A 22,146-nucleotide genomic window follows, 5' to 3' on the forward strand; every position below is an offset into this window, starting at 1 on the left:
CAATCATGCTTACTCACAAGTGGGTCACTTTTTTTACACAGTGGAATTGGAAACTAGTTCAGTTAGGATGTTACAAAGCTAAAATTAGTTTATAAAATGGGGTTGAGGAAAAAGGGATTTGTAACTTTTTCATTATCTCATAAATGCATTTTAGAGATTCCTGAAAACTAAGAATAAATAAAGAAAATGGGAATTAAAGCTAAGTTACCAGAATGGAAACATATCGAGGTAGAGGATAGTTTGCCTGGAATTAGTTGAAGATGGGGCAAGTTTAGTTTAGAGATAGTGTGGAAACAGACCCTTCGGCCAACCAAGACTGTGCCAACCAGCGATCCCCGCACACTAACCTACACACACTAGGGACAATTTACCAAGCCAATGAACCTACAAACCAATATGTCTTTGGAGTGTGGGAGGAAACTGGAGAAAACCCACGCAGGTCATGCGGAGAATGCACAAACTCCATACACGCACCAACCGTAGTCAGGATTGAACCCGGGTCTCTGGTGCTGTAAGGGAGCAACTCAACAATGCCACGTCAAAGGCATGGTGGCATTTTAGAAGATTAAATAGTGCTTTGATCAAAATGTTATGTGAACTATTAATGTAGGTATATAATGTAAGTTTTCTCTCTTTACGCAAATTTAGAACTGTTACGGAAACCGGTGCTGCTTGGACTGAGATAAAACCAGCAGATGCTGGTTTACAAGAAATTACGCACTAAGTACTAGAGTAGCTCAGCAGGTCAGGCAGGATCCCTGGAGAAGGCCCCAGGCCTGAAACATCACCAGAGTCGGGAGGGGCAAGAAAGCCGAGAGTATAACTACAATCAGTCCCACCTCTCTTCCAGCTTTCTCCCCCCTACTATAGTCAATCCGAAGGAGGATCCCGACCAGTAAAGTCACCTATCCTTGTTCTTTAGAGATGCTACACGCAAAATGCTGGAGTAACTCAGCGGGTCAGGCAGCATCTCTGGAGAGAAGGAATGGGTGACATTTCGGGTCAAGACCCTTCTTCAGATGCTGCCTGACCCACTGTGCTGCTCCAGCACTTTGTGGCATTTTTAGAAAAATTACCTCCATGTGTTATGATTGATGAGTTTGAATTCCTCTTATATGGACAGCATTTGATAATAAGTCAGTTAAAACAAATGTATGGAATCCTGTCAAGCAAGCATGTTTAAAAGGTATGAGATAACGGCAGGAAAGTGAAATGCTGTTGCAAGATCTCACTGAATGGTGAACAGCATTGAGGCCTGTGCCTGCTAATTCTAATTGTGAAAGTATCACAGGACAACAGTTTGCAGCATTGCATTGGAAGTAATTATTCTGCATTAATTATTAATGAACTAAATTATGATGTTTCTCTTTTCCCAGATAACCTTTATCTGTGTAGTGCTTTCCAATACTTCAGGACATCCATATTAGTAAAGCTGGGAAAGTGATGTCTACAAAGAAGACATTTAAGATTGTAATAATTAGTTAGCTTCCTCGGCTATGTAATTTGATGTAATAAACAACTGATTTACCAAGTTAGGTTCCATGGGGGTGAACCGGAAATTAATTGACGTATCAACCCAGCAATCACACCCAACCTATATATTTGGTTCAGTTGCTGCTGCAACTCAATTTTTAAAATTAGCTAAATATGAAAGAAAAAAAGGCTAAATTTAATGTATTTAAAAAAAGATGGTTTACAATAGTCTGGTTGATTTCCATTCACGAATGGTCTACTTCTAAAACCATAAGGCGTGATCAATTGAGGTGAATTGTGAATTGGAGGCCCTTGGAGTTTATGTAAACACATCACCATATCCAAGCACAAGTTTCAACCATGACAACAATTTTCATTTTTAATAGTGCCTTTAATGTAGAAAGATGATCAAAGGCGCTTCATTGGTATAACTGGACAAAATAAACACCGAGCCAAAGCAGATTAAAACATGGGTTGTAAGGAGACGGCAAAGGTTTAAGGAGGGCGTGTAGGGTCTTGGTTGCTGCTAATAACAAGGCAAGAGGCCAGTCACTCTCAAACCAGGTGTTGAGATCTCTCATTGAAAGGTGTGCTAAGCCACCACTGCCAACCTGCAGGCAGTACAGGTGCTTGGGAAGCAATGTTAAAAAAAACTGACTATCTGATGTCAATGTGCATTGGCTTTGAAACCAGTCCAGCTGGTTTGTACAGTTTATGGTGAAAAGTATTAGTTTAGCAGCACTCCTCACTGGCAGGTTGAGGCAGTTTTACAAATCAAAGGTTATAAAAGGCAGACAAATTTTCCCTGCATCTTAAGTTAAATGCACAGCCAATCTCTGTAAAATTGGGTACTGAACAATGAAGGGATGTAGAACTCGCAGAAAGGCATATTACCTCAGTGGAATAAATATGTAAAGGCCACTGTCCTCCTTATTCATGATATACATTTCAACCAGTTTATAGTTTAATAACATTTTTGAAATAGCAAAGTCATGCCTACAAATTTATTACATACAGGTGAAGCAAAAGGTTTCCTAAAATGTTCACCAATTCAGGTAAACGTTTTTGCTCAAGTAGAGAATGGAAATAATTGTCATAAAATTACCTCAACAGTAGCTGTTCAGTTTGACCAGAGCCACACACTACAGCATTAACATTTTCATTTCCCATTTCAGCCACTATTCTGAGCAAAACACTTCAGTGCCAGTTCTATGCATTATTAGCAGGGAATGTCACCCCGTGACTTGGCATTACATTATTCTTCATGGGTTTTTGAAACAAATTATGAATTTTGATCCAGTAAGATTATTGGTGATATATTATTGTACTGAATGTCTATACACTAGATTTCACCCAGGAGTGTCCTTACTGCTTCCTTCAGACACACCAGAAATCAAACTTATTTGATGTAGATACAACAAAAGCTAAACACTAAAAATGATCCAACAGTTTTATTTTGCAGCAGGCACTTCACAATAAATCCATCGCTGGCAACTCAGCCAATATTGCCATGTGTATCAAACCAAGTCTAACTAACTGTACAAAAAGGAACAAGTGACCCAAATGAAATCAAACGTAATACTGCATGTACTGACACTGAAGTCTTAATCCACCAGTACTGCGTGGCACAAACAATTCTGGGTAAAATCCCCAACACTCCACCACACACAATGTCATATCAATGATTTTCTCATTGTATGAGTGTGTCTTTATTAGTTGCTATTTGGTTTCAAAACATTTCCAAAGGTAAAAACAAAAAATGGTAAAGGAACTTAGAATGTGCAAGACCTTGCATGTCATACTTGGCCAAAACATTGTCACACAAACTTTCCACCACAACCTATTTAGATAAAAAGAGCATTCCAACAGTTTTTTTTCAAAATAATTTCATTTAATATGAATTAATCTTTAAAGATGGGTTCAGATATTTCTCTTTCGCTGTTCCCTCAATTTTCAGCAGCTTTCCAACCAAGCGAATGTATTATTTTTCAAACAGTTTTTCTTGCAGTGAGAACTCTTACTATGCAGCCTATTCCACCCACTGCTAATACCTGTGAAGAACAGAGGAGGAAAATGTTCGAGCTTTACATTATGGATGAAAAACAGCGTAATTACATATGGTAAGTTCATGTATTTAGCTCTATATGAATTTTGACATGGTAACACCCATTCTGGAACCAGCATCTCACCCCAAGACTGCGAGAAATTAAAATTGCAGAGTTTTAAATGGAGCCAGTCCATCATGCAAACTAGACCCTCCCTTCCCCTCAGCAGAAGATAGAAAATCTTGAAAGCATGCAACACCCCAGATTCAGAAACAGCTTCTTCCCTGCTGTTGGACTCTCATGCTAAGAATGAATTCCCATTTTACCTCAGATAGACAAATGATGGAGTAACTCAGGGAGTCAGGCAGCATCTCTGGAGAAAATGGAACGGGAGGTGTGTCGGGTTGGGACCCTTCTTCGTCCTGACCCAAAACGTCACCTGACCCTTTTCCCCAGAGATTCTGCCTGACCCGCTGAGTTACTCCAGCTTTTTGTGTCTATGGTATATACCAGCACCAGCAGGTCTTAGTTTCCCCAATCTACCTCATTACATCCCGTACTTTTTTTAAACCTTTACGTTGTGTCTGTAACACTATTTTGCACTATCTAATGTACTTGCATATGGTATGATTTGTCTGGATAGCATGCAAGGTTTTTCACTATCTCGCTACATGTGACAATAATAGACCAATACCAAATTATATCTTCAGAAATTCCCAGTGACTCGCAACTAGTCATCAATTTGTGTACAGCAAGTTTCGACAATACAAATGAGTGATCACCAAAGACCTGTTGGTGCCAGTGCAAGGAAGAATGCTGTCTAAATGATACAAACTCCCAGCCAAAGTAATATTATGAGATCCATCAGCACTTAAACAAGTCTCAACTATCTCTGCACTGAATTAAAGTGCATGGCTAAATTATGTGCTCCATTGTGGCACACAGCCAAAACACACTCCCGGTCATCTAATTCCAGAAAGAATATTTATTCAAAGTGTAATTTTATCTTAGCCTACTTTTTCACGTACATTTTATCTAGCAGTTAATGATCAAAATGGCAGCATAGTGAAAGAGCCAACATCTTCCCCAATGTCAAATTTGTAGATGTAGCATATTTGAGTACATTTTAAAATCTTAACAATTAAGGACACAAAGAAATTGATTTACCTTTTCATGCCACTGCAATAATATTGCACTGCTGTTTTCTGTGGGTTTTTCAAAGCCTTTATAAATGTACTTCATTAAAAGGTCAACGCCATTTCTATCTAACGATTTAACTGCCTGTTCTATTTCACTACTTTTAAAGGATGTGAGGACTTTGAGAACTATTCCCTGTGCCCGCTCCTGTGAATGAAAACAAAAAAAAAAAATTATGTTTTTGCATATCTTTAACCAAACTGAAATGTGAATGCACATCTAAATCAATGAAATGATTTCCAGTGTTTATATTGCAAGACTGATTATTGTACCAAATTGTAGAAATTTAAATTAAACTTGGGGATTTCTTTGAAATATAGTAGCTTACTTTTTATTCAGATTTTTATTGTTCAGTTGACAAACTAGTGTCATATTTACTTAGTCATACAGCACAGAAACAGGCTTTTGGCCCAACTCGCCCATGCTGACCAAGATGGCCCATTAAAGCTAGTCCCATTAGCCTGTGTTTATAGTCAGAGTCATACAGTACATATTTGCCCCAGGAATGTCTGTCAAACTGAGTTCAATAATACCATGCAACATATTGCAATATTAAAAGCTATATTTACTACATTCATAACAAGTTTTTTTTTTTGGAAGTTAGAATTACTCCCAATTCAAGAAATAGAAGTTGCGTGGAATGAGAAAAACAGAGCAGCGTTAACAATCCAGGAAGTGTGTTAATGTTATATATTATTTTGAATATAAATATTATGTCTTATACTAACTGGAGCAAAAAGGCACAATCAATTAATCTGTTATTCCAAGTGATGTTAACTGAAATATGCCAAAGGCTCTAAACTGAGAGGTGAAGTTGTCTCCTAAAGCAGCAAAACATGAAATCCTCATGTATTCATGCAGATAGAGCTACAGGAAATTTACCTTTGGAAAATAGATTAACAGGTAAATGCTTTGTTCAAGATAGACATTCTTGGAGACGAGCCAGAGCATATTTGAATATATTTACATTTATCTCACACTTCCAAAATGACAATGCTTGGGAGAAAAAACAAGAGCTTTAAATACCTTGACTGCTTGATTCTTCATGTTAACTGGAGGGTTCCTTAAAGCTGCATGGAACGCACTAAGCATGTCACCTGTTCATTAATGCAGGTCAAGGAAGACTAAATCATATCTGAACCATTGAACACCAAGCTATTCTATAGGTATAGATTTACATATGGACAAAAAGTGTAGGTTGAGTTAGCTATGCAGGTTATACACATCTGAAATTTACTCCTTAGCATCTGCATTCAGATTAAATCCCTTTGAACAACACAGAACATGAAACAGCACAGCAAAAACAGGCCCTCGGCTCAAAATATTTGTGCCGTTCACGATGCCACGTTAAACTCTCATCCGCCTATACATGATCCATATCCCTCTATTGCCTGTACTTCCATATGCCTATCTGAAAGCCTCTTAAATGCCATTATTGCATCTGCCCCAGGTAATGCGTTCCAGATCCTACCACCGTGTAAAAAACTTGCCATATACTTCTCCATTAAACTTTCTCCCTCTCACCTTATAGTTATGCCCATTTGTGTTGGTCAAATTCTGACCGTCTTCCCTAGGTATGCCTCACAGAATTTTATACACTTCTATCAAGTCTCCCCTCAACCTTTGACATTCCAGAGAAAGCAATCCAAGTCTATCCAGCCTCTTCCTGTAACCAAAACCCTCTATTACGGGCTGCATTCTGGTAAGCCTCCTCTGCACCCTCTCCAAAGTCTCTACATCATTCCTACAATGGGACGATCAGAACTGCATGCGATACTCCATGCAGCGGAACCAAAGTCCTATAGAGCTGCACCATGACTTGCAGACTATTTTACTCAACGCCCCTAGCATATCACATGCCTTCTTTACCACCATATCTACATGTGCTGCACCTTCAGTGAGCTTTGAACTTGGACTCCAAGATCCCTCTGCACATCAATGCTGTTACGGGTCTTGCCATTAACAAGAAGCCATATCAAGGTGCATAAGTTTTAATAATTACACTCCAAGATAAATTTCCCAATGTACAGTCATCCTGGATTTCAAATGTTCACTGACAGTCACTCAGTCAAGTGACTCAATACAAAACTATACCAGTCATAGATCTGCAAGATTTTCTTAAAAAAAGTTAAACTCCACAGTGTAATGCCATTTTTCATACTTCTGTTCAATTATTAAGTACTACACAAAACAGTGGCCCACCAACTCTTCCAGAAAAAGGGAAGGTGCCGGTCATAAACAGCATGAAGGAAACTGCCTTTCTTTAATTTAGAGCACAGTATTACTACGGCAGACAATCAATGTCAAGGTCACAATTGAGGCCTCATGCGCATTAAACATAATAGCCCCAAACTATAAGGAGGAAACTTAATAGCTCCGAAGTATAATTAAAAACATAGCAAGCGATTAAAATAGCCAAAATCTAAGACGCAAGGGAAGGAAGGTGTATTAAGTATTTCTTGGAACAATTAGGAGTGAGACTCCAAGCGATGAGACTCCTCATTCTTTCTCTGAAGCTCAAAGGCTAAATATTATGCAAAAGTGATCAACCCTGTCCTTATGATAACTGTCAAAATCTGCACTGATTTCATCACGTTATATAAATCCAACAATTTCATAATGATCTTTAACAGGGAGCTGTGTGAGAAAATAGCGACCATTCCACGTTTTAGCTGAAGCTGATGACCCAGTTGTTTATGGAGAAACAAGTTATGATATAAAATCATTCTACATAATACCCCCAAACCTTGGGTAAAGCATCGGAACAAATGTAATGTGGTGCAGGGAATCGGCATCAATCTGAAACATCAACTGTTTCCCTCTGCCTGACCAGACAAGCATTCTATTTTTTTAATAATCACTTTTGCCACAAAAGAAATACTGGAAATAGCATTTCATCAGCAGTTAAAACATTTATGCTCTCTAAATGTTGCCAATTCTGGAAAGAACCCACAAACTTGGCCACTTTTCACAGATCTTGCCAGACCATCTCTTAACATGGCAGAGTCATGCAGTGCAGAAACAAGCCCTTCGGCCCAACTCTGAAATGCCAACCAAGATGTCACATCTAAGGTAGTTCCATGCATGGACCTGCCATGACCCATATCCCTTTAAAACTTTCCTATTCATGTACTTGTCTAAATGTCTTTTAAGTATTGTTATTGTAACTACCTCAGCAACTGGCAGCTCGTTCTACGTACCCACCCACCACCCTCTGTGAGGAAAAGTTGCCCCTCAGCCACTTCATCTGTCCTCTGGCACTTGATACCCCTACCTGGGGGGGGAAACTGTATTCACCCTACCTGCTCCTCCCATGTTATACACCTCTATAAGATCGTCCCTCAGCCTCCGACCCTCCAAGGGAAGGGATAAGATCTTAGCTCTCCCGATAGCTCAGTCCCTCAAATCTTACTTTTCATGTCACACTTGCAGCAGTGAGGAGACTCGGGGCTCTTGTGTTAAGTAACACGCTTACAGTGAGATGTCCCGGGGATTGGGAGGGTGGGGAGCCTCGGGTTTAACTCGTCCCGACCTCGGGAGGCCCCGTCAACTATCAGCCCCCAGGACACGGTGGTGGGGCAGGACGAGGAGGGAGGGGAGGGGAGGGGAGGGGGAGAGACTCCCAGGGCTGAGGCAGGACATGGTGGTGGGTGGGGGAGTGACGGGAGGGAGCCCGACCCGGAGGGTGGACGGGACGGACTGGATCCCCTCTCCCTCGCCCGCTCCTCCCTGCTGGCCCGCGCCCGCCGAGCCGCTGAAGGATATTGCCGGATGAAGCCGTCCACCTCGCCCGAGTCGGGGCCCTGCTGCTCTGCCGCCTCCTCCTGCTCGTCCACGAACTTGTTCTCGTCGTACTCGTCGATGTCGACCTTGCGGAACCGGTTGGAGAGCGTGTTCCTCGCCATCTCCGGCCCTGCTCAAAGCCCGGGCGTGAACCGGGACGATCGTCCCTCCCTCCCTCGGGCCGGCCGGCCGAGCCTTCTCCTAGTGAAGCGGCGGCCGCATCAGACTGGCGGCGGCTGCCGACTGCACCGGGCCTACTGCGGAACCGGAACCCGCCGCCGCACCGCGCCAGCGGACAAGGGGTGGCTGCAGACTAACACTTCATAAAAGGGGAGGGTGGCGCAGAGTTTACTCCAGTGGACCATTTCATAAATACATTCCAGTAATTGCCGAGAAGCGCCAGCGGAATATACTAACAGTGAGAGATTTCCCCCCCCCAGTTGAGGGTTTCCAGTCCCTGCTCTCCCCCCCGCCGCCGCGGGAGTGGTGCGGCCGGTCACGTGGTGAGCCCGGCCCCGCCCCCCGCGCTCCCTCTTCACCGCTCGGCCTGGGACCATGGTGGGTACCGCGGCATCGCCACCCATCTCCATCCACCGCCATCCTGGGCCCACTGGCCGGCCCCGTCCACACAAAGCCGTCCTCGGGCTCAGGGTCACTCCCTTCCGCCGTTTGTGACCGGAGACGGGGGTTGCGAGAGGCCGATGAGGCGCCGCCGGCGTCTGGGACCCGGCGGCCTCTGCAAATGGCGGCCGTAGTGAGGGAGCAGCAACCCCGACTCTCGGTGCAGGCCCTGAGCTCCTGCTGAGGCCCGGCTCCTGTGGACGTGGCTGGGGGGCGTCTAGTGCACGGGGACGAGAGAGGTGTCACTCTGTCTTAGTTCTAGGGCAGGGATGGAGTAGAGAGGGTAAGAGGAGATACAATAAAGAGTGTAGGTGGGTAGACCACGGTGTTGGGGAGAGAGGAGGGAGGGAAATGCGAGAGGGTAAAGGGAGGTATAGTGGAGTGGGTGGGTAGGTAGGATAGACGGGGTATGGGGAGATCAAGTGGAGGTTTGGTTGGTAGACGGCAGAATTAAAGGACATTATTTAGGAAGGAGATGAGCAATTTCTTTAGTCAGAGGGTGGTGAATCTGGAATTCTGACACGGCTGTGGAGGCCAAGTCAGTGGATATTTTTGAGGCAGAGATAGATTGTTGATTAGTACGGGTGTCGGGTTATGGAGAGAAGGCAGGAGAATGGGGTTAGGAGGGAGAGATAGATCAGCCATGATTGAATGGCAGTAGACTCGATGGGCCAAATGGCCTAATTCTGCTATCACTTATGACCTTATGGTGTTAGGTAGACAGGGTGGAGGTAGAGGAGTGGGAGTAGAGAAGGCATATGGAAATACAGTGGACAGGGTGAGTGGGTAGACGGTGTGAGTGTAGGGTAGAGTTGAGAAGGTAAGGGGAGGTACAGTAGAGGGGGGAGGGGGGTAGATGGTGTTGGGTAGGTGAGATGGGGGTTGAGTAAAGGGGAATGGGCAGATATAGTAGGTGGGTAGACTGGGGGTTTAGAATACAGAGGGTGGGGTATAAAAGGGGGTGGAGGGCATATTTACTGTTTTGACAATGTTGGTAGTGTAAGTTACAGTCTCTGGTCAAGCTTTGGTAATGTTGGAGTTTTGTCAATAAACAGAATTGTAATGGAAAATGATGCTGGAATTAAAATGCTCTGTGCGTCGGACTGTTCCTGTGGGGTGAGAGTTGGATTTTCAGGTCAAAGGTGTTTCATTTTGATTGTTACGGTGTTAACTGAATCTTTTGGTGAGGAAGAGTGATGGGGCAGCACTAATTGAGTTTTTGTAATTGGGGTGAGAGAGGCTGTGGCCTGGCAGGGCAGAAAAAGATGGAAGGAGTGCATGGGAAACCTTAGGATGATGGTTGGCCTTTTTTTAGTCAAGATGGCTGAGGTATTGGGAGAGAATTTGGTCTTGATATATAATGAAACACTTGTAAATTACTGCAGTGTTCTTGTTCATGTTATGAGAGTGACATTGCAGTTGTCCTTCCCCTGTTGTGAAAATGCTTAGAGAATCCACGTGTTGTTCCATGGCTGATGTAGAGCATGATGTTAGTTGTGTTTAGTTTTTAGTTCTGGGGAAGATGTTCCAGTCTGCATTTTAGATGTGATCAGCATTGGCGTAAGGCCCGTTGTGCATGGGGCAGAATTAACCCGGAATAGTGGCACAGCTGGTAGAGATGCTGCCTCACAGTACCAGATACCTGGGTTTTGTCTTGACCTCGGGTGCTGTCTGTGGAGATTGCACTTTTTCTCTGTGACTGCTTTGGTTCTCCCTCAAATCCCTAAGACACGAATGTTTGTAGGTTAATTCCCCTGGTTTGCAGGCAATGGATATGAGTGGGGGATAATGTAGAAGCAGTGTGAACTCAGTGGGCCGAAGGGCCTGCTTCCATGCTGTATCTCAATCAATTCATTTGCTAATCTGTCGCCAGATTAAATGGAATTTTAGAAAAGTAGTTTTGTTTGGATATGGATCAATGATAGGTAAATTGAGTAATATTAGTGATCAGTTGTGATCTAACTTGATGAGCTGCAGGTTATTTTGTTCCTGCAGCTGCATCTTGTGTTGCCGTTGGAGTTTTTTTTGCATATGGAAACTCAGTAGCCTCGCATTAGAGCCTTGGTCTGTGACAGTAACGTGTATCTGTCCTGAAACAGGCAAAGATCAAGGCACGAGATCTGCGCGGCAAAAAGAAGGAGGAACTCCTCAAGCAGCTGGATGATCTCAAGGTGGAACTGTCCCAGCTCCGCGTTGCCAAGGTAACAGGAGGAGCTGCATCAAAGCTTTCCAAGATGTAAGTAAAAGCAGGGTATTTATTAGACTAAAAAAGATACAACGTGCTGGAATAACTTAGCAGGTCAGGAAGTATCCCTGGAGAACAAGGTGAGGTGACCCTTCTTGGTCAAGCCAGGTGTTAAGATGTAATGGGATAAAACCTATGCCATGCCTAAATCCACAGAGGAGCAAGGCTTTGAAGGGGGGTAAGCAAAGTATTGGAGGAGTTCAGCAGGTCAGGCAGCATCTATGGGGGAATGGACAGACATTTTGGATTGTGACCCTCCTGCAGATTGATTGGAGTGGGGGAGAGATGGGGACAGGACAAAGCCTGATGAGTGATAGGTGGATGCAGATGGGGGAGGGTAATTGGCAGATGGGTGGAATAAGTGACTATGGTGAGAGATGAAAAGTACACAAAATGGTGTCCCGGCAAGGAGAAAAGACAAGGAGTGAAATGTAAGGTAGACACACAATGCTGGAGTAACCCAGCGGGATAGACAGCATCGCTGGAGAGAAGGAAGGTGACGTTTCGGGTCGAGACCCGTCTTCAGACTGATACCAGGGAGAGGGAAGTACATAGATAAAGAAATATAAGGTGTGAAAACATGGCAAAGGGAATGAGATTTAAGGAAAATGTAGAATAGATCTTTGTTAGTTGGGAGAAGGTAACAACAAAGCAAACAGATTAGCAACTGGGAGATCCAGTAGGTTTAGGTGGACTGAGCGGAGGTGTTCAGCGAAACGATTGCTGAGCCTGCTTGTGCCTGGTCTCACCGATATACAGGAGTCCACACCTGGAACAGCAGATACAGTAGATGTGGTTGGAGGTGGTGCACTCTGCCTCACCTGAAAAGGATTGGACAGGGATGGAGGAGTTTGCTGCTGTGCTTTTAGTGGACGAAGCAAATGCCTAGTGTTTTCTCAACATAGTACTTTTTTTTTAAAATGTTGGGTTGGTTCAAGTTATCTATGCTAGTTTTTGGTATGTGAGCTGAACCAATACACTTCGTGTGTATAGCCATGATATTTGGTGATAAGTGCAATGGCTGTAATAATTTTGTTTTATTTCCCCACCCTGCAGCCGTGTCGTGCGCAAGTCCATCGCCAGAGTCCTTACCGTCATCAATCAGACACAGAAGGAGAACTTGAGAAAATTCTACAAAGTGAGTTGCACTGTTTTTGTAATGTACAATCTAATCACACCTTATACCTAATCACACTTGTTTTCACACCTTATACTTCCTTATCTATGTACTTGGATTGTGTTTGAAGAATGGTGGAGAAAATGATGTATCCTGGTATCTGTTCAGAAATAACTTGTTTGTATTGTTTGATCCACTTGGCACAAAACGATACAGAATATATAAATGCACAAAATCAAAGCAACTATCTTCACTTACCTTTTTAATGAGGTTCTGCAACACTAGTCAAATCAAAGGGACTGCACAATGGTTGGTATAAAACTGAGTCCCCAGAAATGATGGATATGGATGTGTGTTTTGCCACGGGGAAGTCCAAAGATGTACTAGTGCACAAGGAAGCAGCTATCAGTTTTCTTGCTGCCAGTTGTAGGAGTGGAGTTTGTCCATTGTGCCTTTGCTGGGATTGTTGCTGAGTTATAATATGGCCTGGGTTAAGCTCTGGCCTACCCAAGCAGAGCAAAACTGCACATGCACAACTGACCTTGTGTCTTCCTTTGTATCCCAAGTCCAAACAAGCTGGGTGGCGCATGTTCTCCCTGTAATTGTGTGGGTTTCCTCCAGGTGCTCTGGTTTTCTCTCATTTCTGAAAGACGTGAGGTTTGTAGGTTAAGTGGCCTTGAGAGTGGATAGAAAGTGGAATAACGTAGAGTTAATGTGAATGGGTGATCGATGTTTAGCGTGGGCTGAAGGGCCTGTTTCCACGATGTATCTTTCAATCAATTCATTCAGTGGCAAAAATTATGTGTTTCATCTGTTGTCACGTTAATTGTCAGATACAGCATGGAATAGGGCCCTTCGGTCCACTGTCCACACCGAAAATCAATCACTTGTTCGCGCTAGTTCTATTTTATCCCATTTTCTCATTCATACTCTGCTTACTAGGGGCAATTTACAGTGGCCAATTTACCTACAGAACAGCCCATCTTTGGGTTGTGGTCGGAAACTAGAGTACCATGGGGAAACTCTCACGGTCACAGGGTGAAAGTAAAAACTTGCAGACAGCACTCGAGCTCAAGATGAAATGTGGGTCTCTGGCACTGTGAGGCAGCAGCTTTTCCACCAGTGCCACTGTGCTGCCCTATTGCTGCTTACTTTACAATCCATACGATTAATGCATTTCAAAGTTTCTTAGTTGAAATTGGATGAAGCATTTTGGGTTGTGGGGAAGCAGTTGGAATTCTCATTGGATCTCTTTCCTAATGGAAATCTCCTGGTGTGCAGAAGTGGCACTCCAGCTAATCATCCCCCAGCTTAAGACATTTTTAATTGTGACATGAGTTTAAGTGCAAATTTACTCTGCTCTCTAAGTGGTTTTATTTCTTTGAATATTGCACACTGATATTTTGGATGCTGAATTGGTCCTGCAAGAGTACATTTGTGCTTCCAGTCACATGGTTTGTATTATACAACAATAAAAAAAGTTACCCATTTTTATTGTAATTTCTAAGTTGGTTTCTGGGGAATAGATGCTGCCTTGGATACTCGGATAGAAAATAATGGTAATGATCTGAACTTGGTTTTTGTTTTTGCCTGTCCTTCTTCAATGACGTTTCTGTATTCATTAGTAAGTGAGATGTCCAAAGTGATTATCCTGTTGCGTGGTCTTGCATTTCAGCTAAGCACCAATTCTCCCCTCACTGGAATCTGATTAATGCTCTGAATTTGAAGCCTCTCTTAAATTTCTTGTCAACTTAAGAATCCTTCCCTTACTCATCACCTTTTGTGCTCCACTCTTTTATTCTATCCCTGAAGGTGGTGGCATGGTAGATTCTTTAAAGCTTTGGCGTTAAATAGATGTTGCATTAAAGAAATGTTCACCAGCAAATGGAGTTTGTGGAATTAGGAATTGTAGATCAGGAGCAAAAATGTGCAGGTAGTGCCCAGCTACAGAAACTAATTTCTTCAAGACAGGTATCCATTTTCTATGGTGGTTACCCATATCGTATTGCTTTACTTATACTTGCTATAAATTTATTTCATTGAATAACAGCCCTAACAACTACCCATAATTAAGTTAATGAATTGTCCATGATAGGATTTATAGGTTTGCCTTCATCTTGTGTGGCATCCTGCCGAATGCCTTTTGTACATCTAAAAACACCACATCTACATATTCCCCACTATCAACACTGCAACATCCAAGAATTTGGGCATATTTTTCAGGCGTGGTTTGTCTTTCATTATGCCACACTAATGAGGCTTAATTCAATCCAGTTTTTCGAAAAGAATAAATATTTCCTCTTAGATTATTGACCGTGTTCACAAGTCATAGGCAGGGCAGCATACTATAACATTGTAGTTGCATAAATGGAGGACCTGGGAAATGAGTGTGCTGATTGGTTTAGACTGTGTAACAAGTAGTGTGAAATGATGTGTGTATACCTATTCCACCAAAATGGTGGAATCGGTGCAGGTGTTTGCTGTCTTAGTCCCTGTTGGTTTATTGGCGATAAGAATCGTAAAGTCATATAGTGTGGAAACAAGCTTAATTGGCCCAACGCCCATGCCAACCAAGATGCCCCATCTGCCCTAGTCCCATCTGCCTGTGTTTGGCCCATATCCCACTAAACCGATCCTATTCGTGTATCTGTCTAAATGTTTTGTAAATGTTGCGATAGTACCTGCTAGTATCGTTGTGATGTGTGAAAATAGAAAAAGCCAGCTTGATGTGTTGGCTGAGGTGAGCTGCAAAGGGAAGTGGGCTGAGTGCCAACTAATGTTACAATTCACTTTTAGGGCAAGAAGTACAAGCCTTTGGATCTGCGACCAAAGAAGACCCGAGCCATGCGCCGGCGACTAAACAAGCACGAGGAGAGTTTGAAGACGAAGAAACTGCAGAGGAAAGAGCGTCTGTACCCCATGCGCAAATACGCTGTGAAAGCTTAAATGTTCACCCACAGATCTCATTAAATTTAAGAAAATGCTTGTGATGTTTTATTGAACACGTTGAGTTTGCTGCATTTTCAAAATTCAAAGGAGTCGGTGAATTGGAGGGGATGGTGAAGAATACTGTACTTATCCCATCCAATTGCCACGCTCAGGTGTACAGGCTCTTTTCATAGCACCCTTTGGAATGGTTTATGAGAAATAATTATCTATTTGCATAAAATAAATTGTCCAAAAATTCTTTAATAAATCCCTAATTTAAGTGAGGAATTGATTGTTTAGGAATAGCTTGAGGTGTAGCCAGGTGGGAGATTGCATGGTTTCTGGCAATGATGTGAGCGTGGTAACATTCTAGCGTGTTTGCTGAAACTAATTATCGTCCTCAAATCCAGTGCTGCTGTGTTCCATGGTCACCAGGATGTGTACTGCCATCACCCATTCTTCGGACTAATGGAAGTCAAGGTCGCTTCTGCTGTGATGTTCTTTTCTGAATTTGACGAATTGGCTCGATTGGTACAGGTACTGTTCATTGGCTAAGGAGAGGAGGACCGTGGCCTGTAAACTGAGAGCTCAGTTGACTTGAATGAGGTCCTCTCCTCCACTTGAATGAAATAGACTTGGAACAGGCTACCATGAATAAGGTTTGTTTCTGAAGATGTTTTGGGGCATACAACAGGACCCGCCTTCTAATGTGCATTGTAGTTGTACACAACTGACCTTGTAGAAGTATATTTGAATGGTACACAGGTAGACTTGGCTGCAGATGGGAATTTGTTTCTTTCACAAAAGGGCATGAATAAAATGAGTGGTTGGGTTTGTTGTTGGATACTAAAATGGAAGATTAAATGGTGTGTACTTCACACAGGATTCATAAAAAGATTTGCGGAGCTGTTTAAGAAGGTGGGTGTAAAACTTGAGGCCTCAAGTTCACGTTACAGGAGTAGAATTAGGCCATTCTTCCCTTCTAGTCTACTCTGCCATTCAATCATGGCTGATCTCTGCCTCCTAATCCCATTTTTCTGCCTTCTCCCCATCACCCTTGACACCCGTTCTAATCAAGAATTTGTCCTTCTCTGCCTTAAAAATATCCACTGACTTGGCCTCCACAGCCCTCTGTGACAATTTATAGATATGTCAAGAGGAAAAGATTAGTTAAGGCAAATGTAGGTCCCTTGCAGTCGGAAACAGGTGAATTGATCATAGGGAACAAGGAGATGGTTCTGTCTTCACAAAGGAAGACATAAACCGTCTGCCGGAAATAGCGGGGGACCGGGGGTCTAATGAGATGGAGGAACTGAGGGAAATCCAGGTTAGTCGGGAAGTGGTGTTAGGTAAATTAAATGGATTAAAGGCAGATAAATCCCCAGGACCAGATAGGCTGCATCCCAGAGTGCTTAAGGAAGTAGCCTCAGAAATAGTGGATGCATTAGTGATAATTTTTCAAAACTCTTTAGATTCTGGAGTAGTTCCTGAGGACTGGAGGGTAGCTAATGTAACCCCACTTTTTAAAAAGGGAGGGAGAGAGAAAACGGGGAATTATAGACCAGTTAGCCTAACATCGGTAGTGGGGAAAATGCTAGAGTCAGTTATTAAAGATGTGATAGCATTACATTTGGAAAGTGGTGATATCATCGGACAAAGTCAGCATGGATTTACCAAAGGCAAATCATGTCTGACGAATCTTATAGAATTTTTCGAGGATGTAACTAGTAGAGTGGATAAGGGAGAACCAGTCGATGTGTTATATCTGGACTTTCAGAAGGCCTTCGACAAGGTCCCACATAGGAGATTGGTGTACAAACTTAAAGCACACGGTATTGAGGGTTCAGTGTTGAGGTGGATAGAAAATTGGTTGGCGGACAGGAAGCAAAGAGTAGGAATAAACGGGTCCTTTTCGGAATGGCAGGCAGTGACTAGTGGGGTACCGCAAGGCTCTGCTGGGACCCCAGTTATTTACAGTGTATATTAATGATTTGGACGAGGGAATTGAATGCAACATCTCTAAGTTTGCGGATGACACGAAGCTGGGTGGCAGTGTTAGCTGCGAGGAGGATGCTAGGAGGCTGCAGAGTGACTTGGATAGATTAGGCGAGTGGGCAAATGCATGGCAGATGCAATATAATGTGGATAAATGTGAGGTTATCCACTTTGGCGGCAAGAACAGGAAAGCAGAGTATTACCTGAATGGTGACCGATTGGGAGAAGGGGAGATGCAACGGGACCTGGGTGTCATGGTGCACCAGTCATTGAAAGCAAGCATGCAGGTGCAGCAGGCAGTGAAGAAAGCGAATGGTATGTTGGCATTCATAGCAAGAGGATTTGAGTTTAGGAGCAGGGAGGTTCTGCTGCAGTTGTACAGGGCCTTGGTGAGACCGCACCTGGAGTATTGTGTGCAGTTTTGGTCTCCTAACCTGAGGAAAGACGTTCTTGCCTTAGAGGGAGTACAGAGAAGGTTCACCAGATTGATCCCTGGGATGGCGGGACTTACATATGAGGAAAGACTGGATAGACTGGGCTTGTACTCGCTGGAATTTAGAAGACTGAGGGGGGATCTTATAGAAACATATAAAATTCTTAAGGGGTTGGAGAGGCTAGATGCGGGAAGATTGTTCCCGATGTTGGGGGAGTCCAGAACCAGGGGTCACAGCTTAAGGATAAGGGGGAAGTCTTTTAGGACCGAGATGAGAAAACATTTCTTCACACAGAGTGGTGAGTCTGTGGAATTCTCTGCCACAGAAGGTAGTTGAGGCCAGTTCATTGGCTATATTTAAGAGGGAGTTAGATGTGGCCCTTTTTGCTAAAGGGATCAGGGGGTATGGAGAGAAGGCAGGTACAGGCTACTGAGCTGAATGATCAGCCATGATCATATTGAATGGCGGTGCAGGCTCGAAGGGCCGAATGGCCTACTCCTGCACCTATTTTCTATGTTTCTATGAGTTCCACAGATTAACTAGCCTCTAACTAAAGAAATTCCTCCTCACCTCCTTTCTAAAAGAGCACCCTTTAATTCTGAGGCTATGACCTCTGGTCCTAGAGTCTCCCACCAGTGGAAACATCCTTTCCACATCCACTCTGCCTTTCATTCTGCAGGTTTCAATGAGGTCCCCTCAACCTTCTAAACTCCAGCGAGTAGAGGCCCAGTGCTGTCAAACGCTCATCATATTCTAACCCACTCATTCCTGGAATCATTCTTGTAAACTTCCTCTGGAATCCAGAGCCAGCACATCCTTCCTCATATGGGGCCCAAATTTGCTCACAGTACTCCAAATGTGGCCTGACCAGCACATTATAGAGCCTCAGCATTACATCTCTGTTTTTGTATTTCAGTCCTCGGATGTCAAAGGGAAGATTGATTATTTTGGCAGGTGGCAAACTCTCCACTCCAGAGTTACTTTTCTGGTTTAGCTGAGATGGTTGCCAGACATAGCTTTTGACACCTAAATAAGCTATTGTGCAGAACATATAAATAATTGGGCTGCTTTTCGATTTGTTAAAATAACAGTTTGGATCTTGTCTTAACTAATGTCAACACACTGGATATTGTACTGTCAGGAAGAAAGAATCGTGTTGCAGTTCGCTGGCAGATGCACTAAACAATTTACATTTTAGAAATTTAAAATACCTATAAATAGTAAATTTCTTAAAGCAGCAAGAACGGAATGGGATTTCAATTTTCGGATATACCTGGATGTTTTAAATTGATGTAAATAGGTTTTCCGGGGGATATTGAGAGCGATGAAATAGTGTGTAGCTTTCAACTCACTTTTTTGAAGGGTGAGTGCATGTTGCTTGATTCTTGCTGATTAATCCTTTTGTTCAAAATGATCAGCAGTTGACGTTTGTGGTCAGTAATTTAAAATTTGTTCAGTACAAGGAATGTATTTGGGCATCCAGGCAGTTACTCAAGAATATATTGGTTTAATAATGCTAAATTATACCTTTGGGTAATGCAAGTACTCCGTATGTCTACATGACTGGTTCATTCGCATCACGCAGCTCTGCTGGCCTTTGATATTGGCCGTGTCTCTGCACAAAACATTCTACGCAGTCTCTCTTGGATTCCCCATATGCCCTGCCTGTGGCCAGACATGTGAAAATTTGCTCCAATCACTGTCCAAACTCCAGTCCAAGGAAAAAACACTGAAAAAAGAAATATGGGGTAGTGATGATCATTGTGTGTTAGATTTATTCCTGAAAAGTTATAAGTCCCCTCTAACTGGCAAAATTTCAGTGCAGGTTTATTAGATTATACTCCTCACATTCACAACTACTTGTGTTATTCCTGTCAAGATTTGGGGTTTAATTTAGTTAGGCTTTTACTTATAACCTCTCCTTACACATTGTACTCCAGATCAAAACACTCGTCGTTTCTGAAACGTTTTTCCCAAATGCTTGAGTTTTTAACAAATCGTGTTAAATAGAATTTCCTTCTTTCTGACCTTACAGTTCCACAGAAATGTACAAAATAATTCATGCTGCCTTGTTCCCACCAGAACATAATAGCCCTATGATCCCCTGGCAACATTGGCTGGGGTATAAGTGGAAGCAGGAGTAAACCCTTAGCTACTTGTCTGCACCATTGAGTTAGATCATGGCTAATATTTACTGACCTGTTAACCTTTAATTTATTTAAAAACACTAAACTTCTCTTGAATATATTTAACTGGGCCTTCATAGCCCTCTTTAGTGATAATTTAATTCTAAGAGGCAATTGAAGAGTCATTGCATGAGGATGTTTTCCCCATCTATAATGAATGGCTGGCTCATTATTTTCTGTCTGACCCTGCTTCTCAACACCCCATGCAGAGAAATGTTGATTCAACAGCTAATCTGTCAAACACTGTGAATCTTGTATGTTGATATGATCACCTTTTCTTGTAAACCAGAAAGAATGGACCCAATCTGCTTAATCTCTAAACACAATCCCGCCATCCCAGGATTCAATCTTTATTTTTAATTTTAGAGACAGCATGGAAACAGGCCCTTTGGCCCACTGAGTCCAGACAAACCATCAATCAACTGTTCATAGTAGTTCTTCGTCTGGTTCAGTCCGGTGAACTTTGCATTCCTTCTGTCCCAGGTGTATCTTGCATAGAAGGGTCAGACCTGTGTGCAGTCTTCCACCTGCAGTCACATCAGGCCCTGTAACATTTCAATTTGGACATTTTACTCTTGCACTCACAGCCTGCAATAAAGTCAACACAGTTTGCTCTCCGAATTGCTTTCTGTACTTCCACCTTAACATTACAACTTATGCATTTGAGAAATTGAACACATTGCAATTTATAAAATGCCCTTCCTGTGTTTTCTACTGAAGCAAATGACCTTTATTTTCATAAATCCTCTGCCCATATCTTCACCTACTCACTCAGGCTCTCTATACCCCCCTAGGTTATGTGGGCACTGTTCACAATATACTGGCATCTATACGTGTACCATCAAATAAACGTCAGAGACGCACAAGATTGCATACTGGCGTGCGGAGGAAAAAACTGCTGAGGGAGCTCAGTGGGTCAGGCAGCATCTGGGAGGAAAATGGATAGTTGATATTTTGGGTCAAGATCCTTCATCTATACTGAAAAGGTGGAGGGGAGATGGTCAGTACAAAAAGGTGAGAGAACGGGGTGAATCTAAGTGAGGAAGTATGGAGACAACTAACGTGGTTGGAGGTAACCAGGGATTGTGGATGATGGGAAAGGAAGGTGGCGTATGGGATCAAATGCGGAGGTGGGGTGGGCAGATGAGACCTGAGGGAAGGAGTGTGTGGGCCAATTAGCCAGTGGATTGGGAGTGGGAGAAGTGACTGGTTAAAAGCAACCAGTTAGTGGGAAAGAAGAAGATATATGTTAGAGGATCTGGGTGGAAAACAAACCCAGCGTTTCTGCCATCGCGTTATAGACTACCAAGGTTGAAAATGAGATGTTGTTCCTCTAGTTGGCGTTTAGCCTCACCCTGTCATTGGAGGAGGCCGAGGACAGAGGTCAGAGTGGGAGTGTGGGGTGGCATTGAAATGGCTGGTAATCGGGAGCTCCAGGTGGCCATGGGTGACAGAATAAGTGCTCAGCAAAACAGTTGCTTGTCTGCTCTTGCCCCACATTCTCCGCTGCTTCAATCCAGAGGAAGGTTCAGGACTTGAAAGGTCACCTGCCCATTTCCCTCCACAGATGCTGCCTGATCTGCCGAGTACATCCAGCACTTTTTTTTGCATCCGATAAACATCTGCATTTCCCCTGCTTAGCAAACGTGTGTACCAAATTGTTACTGCAGTAAGAAGTTTATTTTGTTGCTGAACTATTTATCCTAACATGGGTAGGGGACCCATATGGTGACTTTCAAACACTGCGTAAATCCCAGTAGCGCTTGGTCTATATCGATGGTGCCAGTGGAAAGCAGTAAGTTGAAAGAAGCTATTTCTGGTGGTCAAGAACCATCCAGGTTCCCCTCCAGGCAACTAACATTTTAAATAGCTTGTTTGCAGTAGTGAGCAGCTGGTAGAGCTGCTGCCTGATAGCGCCAGACACCTGGGTTCGATTCTGACCTCGGGGTCAGCATGGAGTTCGTGCGTTCTTCCTGTAACTGGGTCTCCTCACAAATAATAAAGATATGCAGGTATGTCGGTAATTTTCTTGTTTTCTATGTTTCTATGTAATTAGCCTCTGTAAATCGTCCCTAGTGTGTAGGGAGTGGATGAGAAAATGGGATAACATAAAACTAGTGTA

General features: G+C 43.1%; 2 protein-coding genes across 2 annotated transcripts; one reads left to right on the top strand and one right to left on the bottom strand.

Annotated features, from left to right (window-relative positions):
* Positions 1–1,843: 1,843 nt before the first annotated feature.
* On the bottom strand, positions 1,844–8,921 carry LOC144608547 (actin-related protein 2/3 complex subunit 5-like protein). Its single transcript, XM_078426457.1, has 4 exons — positions 8,480–8,921; positions 5,742–5,813; positions 4,686–4,862; positions 1,844–3,524 (listed from the first exon to the last, which is right to left on the bottom strand). The coding sequence occupies exons 1-4, from the start codon at positions 8,618–8,620 to the stop codon at positions 3,462–3,464; spliced, it is 453 nt and encodes a 150-aa protein (XP_078282583.1). The 5' UTR covers positions 8,621–8,921; the 3' UTR covers positions 1,844–3,461.
* Positions 8,922–9,037: 116 nt separating this feature from the next.
* LOC144608548 (large ribosomal subunit protein uL29) lies at positions 9,038–15,464 on the top strand. Its single transcript, XM_078426458.1, has 4 exons — positions 9,038–9,056; positions 11,219–11,355; positions 12,421–12,502; positions 15,278–15,464. Exons 1-4 carry the CDS (start codon positions 9,054–9,056, stop codon positions 15,425–15,427), a joined length of 372 nt encoding a protein of 123 aa, XP_078282584.1. The 5' UTR covers positions 9,038–9,053; the 3' UTR covers positions 15,428–15,464.
* Positions 15,465–22,146: the final 6,682 nt, after the last annotated feature.

Source organism: Rhinoraja longicauda, chromosome 31 (genome assembly GCF_053455715.1).
Source record: "Rhinoraja longicauda isolate Sanriku21f chromosome 31, sRhiLon1.1, whole genome shotgun sequence".
Lineage (NCBI taxonomy): Eukaryota > Metazoa > Chordata > Chondrichthyes > Rajiformes > Arhynchobatidae > Rhinoraja > Rhinoraja longicauda.